General features: G+C 40.2%; 1 protein-coding gene across 1 annotated transcript; it reads right to left on the bottom strand.

Annotated features, from left to right (window-relative positions):
- Nucleotides 1–2,827: 2,827 nt before the first annotated feature.
- Nucleotides 2,828–3,814, bottom strand: LOC115038256 (trace amine-associated receptor 1-like). The gene is made up of 2 exons (XM_029497122.1): nt 3,487–3,814; nt 2,828–3,414 (listed from the first exon to the last, which is right to left on the bottom strand). Exons 1-2 carry the CDS (start codon nt 3,812–3,814, stop codon nt 2,828–2,830), a joined length of 915 nt encoding a protein of 304 aa, XP_029352982.1.
- Between the last annotated feature and the right edge of the window lie 507 nt (nt 3,815–4,321).

The following is a 4,321-nucleotide window of genomic DNA, read 5'->3' as shown; positions in this document are numbered from 1 at the left end:
ACCCTCTACACTTTCATGCCCCTTTCCTGAACCAGGGTCTGTATCCCCACCCCGCTTTCAGTGGTGCAGTTGGTGAGAGGTCAGAGTAGTTGACAGTGGTGCTGTGTGAGATAGTTGTCTTTGTGTGAGGAGCGGTGATGTCTGGCATTAGGGGGTGACTCAGGGACGCCAGTGTTCACTGTCTAGCCTCCTGGAGGTGTCGTGGGCCTAACGAGAGGAAACACCGGTGAAAGGAGGTTCCCACCTGATGGCACCAAAGACATGTTAGCTATCACTGTTCACTGGCCTAGTTGGATATTATCTTTAGGGCACATAGGGCGGGGTGAAAATTTGTTGTTGGGGAGTTCATCAATGAGTCTGGTCCATTTTTTTTTTTTTTTTTTTTTTGTCACACAATTTTCTTGTGTTTACTCTAAATTAACAATCAGTTTCTGAACTCTGGAGTGCTGCATTTGGGTTCCATACACATCCGTCACACTGTCAAAACAATAAAAAAATATCTATCTGTCTAACGGCTAAGGAGGATAAGTAAAATATCCCAAAAATAAAACCATACTAACTACACTGATGAATTGGAGAAAACAAAGAGAAACACAATGAGCAGTACCCCTGAATGTAGTGTGACTAAACAGGGGCATAAACCTATAGTGAGTGCACTTATGGAAAAATCACTAGACTTTACCTGAGCCAAATCTGGGATGCACAGAAGTAATGACTCACAAACCACACAGGATATATACGAGCTGTACAAATGGTGTCTGCCACTATTAAATGAGCACACCCGGACGTTGTGGGTGCTGTCACTCCCAGATTGGAGCTCAACACCAACCCACTGCACCAATCAGCCACCGCGGATCCCTGCTGAGATCGAAAGGACACACTCTCTGAAAGAGTCCTATTGAACACACATATACGGACACAGCCACACAAACGCAGGACGAGGGAACTAAGGCCCACTGCTCAGGGCCGTAACAGCTTAATCACTGAATTCAGCCCATTATCCAGCTGCATGTATCAACCTTATTCAGTTGGAGAGTACACTGTATTAGCAATGTATTTTATGTTTGATGTATCCCTTCCAGTGGATGGATTTGTTACCCTCTGATGTACACATGGTGTTTTGCAAACACTCATTGTTCTTATTTGAATTGTTGCACCACTGATTCAGGTGCAGCTTTCGTGTGATGCCACTTGGAATTCTCCTCATTGATTTAAGCATAAATACAAGAATATGTGACAGTAGCATCATGAGAGACACAACTAAATCTAATGCCAGAAAGGAAAGAGGGAGAGAGAGGGGGAAAATGGCAGCGGGAACACGTGAGTGACGTGTATTTAGGAGTGAAGATGGCAGCAGAGTGACTTAGGGTAAGCTCTCGCAGGAGGCACAGGCAACTTGTTGAGAGTTGTGGTTGGTGTGAACAAAAGGAAAGATGAGAGGCCCTTGAGATTTACGCGTTACCGTGGCAACCTCCGTTTAACAGACTCAAGATCACATTTCCACCCTGCTAACACCGTCCTCGTCTCCCTCCATGTTTGTTGTGTACAACACCTGCTGACATCAGTGCTCGAGGAAGCAATGGTGCGTTCATGTTGCCTTGAAAACATAATGGAAATGGAAAAGCGGCAGAAGATGAATGAATGAATTAATCTTTTTACCCTTTTGTACCCTTTTAGTTCAGATACCAAAGAGTGCCACTAACAATGAGATTGCCAAGCTCTGTGAGGTTGGACTGTGGTGTCTCCTTGAAACTCTACTGTGTGTTCCTACAATCATCCTCCCTGGAGGATTTGTTGGAGGACACGTTCTGTATTTTGTCTGATAAGGTGAGACTTAGAGCTTCTCTCTGAGGATGTCTGTACAGTCAGTGTACTAAAAGTATGACGTCAACAGAACAACAGCAGCTTCAGATCTCTGTCTGTGTCTAAACAGGATGCATTCAGCCAGAGTATGACTCTGGCTCACCTGCTTTCTGGCAGCTCTCATGGTGCATGTGACACAGAAGAAAATAAAAATCTAAAAAAAATCCAAACCATAATAATGCTCATCTTAACCACAGCCATACACTGAAACCATAATGTTATCATTTAGGGCTTTTATTCACTTCTCTTCTTGTTTTCATATGGGACTTCTTTAATGTCTTTATTCCTGCAGCACTTTGTAAAATGAGATCATTTCATAGATGTGTAGAAGTGTTTAGGTGGAGACATGTACTGTGGTGAATGCATTTGAGTTTTTCAATAAGAACTTCACATATACATGTTTTATCTTCTCCAAACTACTGATTTGCTGCTTTTCTCCCATTTCATGATAAACTGAATATCTTTGGTTGCTGGAATTTGTCAGATAGAGTGTTTGAGTCATAAGAATATCGAGAATTTAGGGAGAAATAAAATATAGATCAAAATAATCACAATTTACATATGCATCAGTCATAAGATTTTTAATTTTCTTAAATTTGTTTACAGACTTGAACATTTGTGAACAAACAGCTGATGTGTGGAAAGGATCTTCTGTCTTCTATTGACCTGTACAAATATCATCGCGATCAGAATATAATCACGTTTGTGACCAGATTCATATTTAAATTCAGACTTAAAACCAGGATTTGCTGTTACAACAGACAGATGGAGGTGGATTAAAACATGTAAAGATACAATACCTGACACGTTTACTGACTCGTTCACTAGTATTAAAACTTTCAATCAATAATTGTGATTTATACAATGTTTGCTAAAACACTAAATATTGTTATTTTTATTATTCTCTTGATGAAATTAATAAAAATTCTCAAATTAAATTCATCTTAGAATTGAAAACTACATCTCAATGGAGTTTGGAGTTTGTAAAATCACCTCTAAATATTTTTCCAGACACTATCATCCTGAAAGCTGATCGGAACCAGCTGTAGAAGAAAGCGTAGATAAACGGATTGAGCATTGAATTAGACAACGTAAGCCAGTTAAGAGTCTCGATCACAGCAATTGGAGTTACACTGTATGTTAAAGGCTGAAAGACAATGCAAAGGAAGAAGGGAGTCCAACACAGAAGAAAAACTCCCAGAACAGTAGCCAGAGTTTTTGTGGCCTTTTTCTCCATCTTACTGACAGTAGCTCCAGACTTTGTGCTCTGGATACTGCGTGCCTGTTTCTGAGCAACAAGGAAAATCTTCAGGTAGATACAGAGCATTATGATGACAGGAATATAAAAGGAGAAAATACAGGCCAAAGTGGTTGATATCAGAGCATCAAGTAAACAACTCTCTTCACATTTTCCGTGGTTAAAACCTGCTATTATGATGCCAATTCCGATTAAAGCAGCAAGACCCCAGCTCACCAGGACCATGAGCAGGATAACACCATCATTTATCTTGTTTCTATAAGTGAGGGGCTGACACACTGCATAATATCTGTCAATAGAAATGCAGCATAAGTTTAAAATAGAAGCAGTGCTCAGTGTAACATCAAAGCTACCTCGTACTTTACAAAATAAATCTTCATAGTACCAACATAAGGTCACAGTGAATACCATGCTGAAAGGAAAAACTAAAACTCCAACCAGCAGGTCGGCCACAGCCAGAGAGAGAATTAGGTAGTTAGTAGGAGTGTGGAGCTGTTTGAAATAAATGATGGAGATTATTACAAGGAGGTTTCCACATATGGTGACAACAGATAATAAACCAAGCACAATATATAATGACACACATACTATTGAGGGGTCGCGTGTAAATGTATAAGTTGTGTAATCTGGCTGATAGCAGAGATGTATGTCATTATTAGTGTAGGTCCTGTTGCCATTCAGTTCAGGATCCATGAGTCTTGATTCCTGTAAATGAAATGTTCCATTATTGTGAAAACCATAATTGGCAAGCAAAGAAAGACAAGAAGTAAAACAAAAGTGCTGCAGTTTATTAAGTTTCATACAATAAAGCTCAGATTGGTCCAGGGCACGCCTCCAGTGTCACTGTGCAGAAATCTTTGGCTTTGTATTTAAATGTTCATCCCCCACCCACCCACTAATGAATAATAATCCAAACAGCTGTTGTCCAATCAGATATGCGTTATCTTGTGTTTGTGTGTTTTCTCAGTAATGATGCTCTTTTTTTTTTTTTAATTTGCATTTGTCCTCACAGTTTAACACCACAGGGTCTGACAATTCTTTATGAGATTGATGCACTTCTAGTCTTGCAGCTAAATATTTAATGATTTCGGTGAATGTGTGTGACCATCACCAGTCCTCCTCTTGAAGCGAGTTTGTTGATCTTTATCGAGTGGAATGACCTTTGTGTGTCAGGGAGAGCAGTGCTACTTTACACCTCAG

The sequence above is a fragment of the Echeneis naucrates genome, chromosome 24 (genome assembly GCF_900963305.1).
Source record: "Echeneis naucrates chromosome 24, fEcheNa1.1, whole genome shotgun sequence".
In the NCBI taxonomy this organism is placed as follows: Eukaryota; Metazoa; Chordata; class Actinopteri; order Carangiformes; family Echeneidae; genus Echeneis; species Echeneis naucrates.
Note: the sequence above shows the minus strand (reverse complement) of the source record. Positions and strands in the feature narration are given on the sequence as shown.

Bases quoted from the DNA above. Each gene is read 5' to 3' on its own strand.
- LOC115038256 (XM_029497122.1), bottom strand. From the start codon at position 3,814: ATGGATCCTGAACTGAATGGCAACAGGACCTACACTAATAATGACATA. The intron at 3,415-3,486 runs GTAAAGTACGAG...GCATTTCTATTG, and splicing joins GTACTATGAAGATTTATTTT to ACAGATATTATGCAGTGTGT.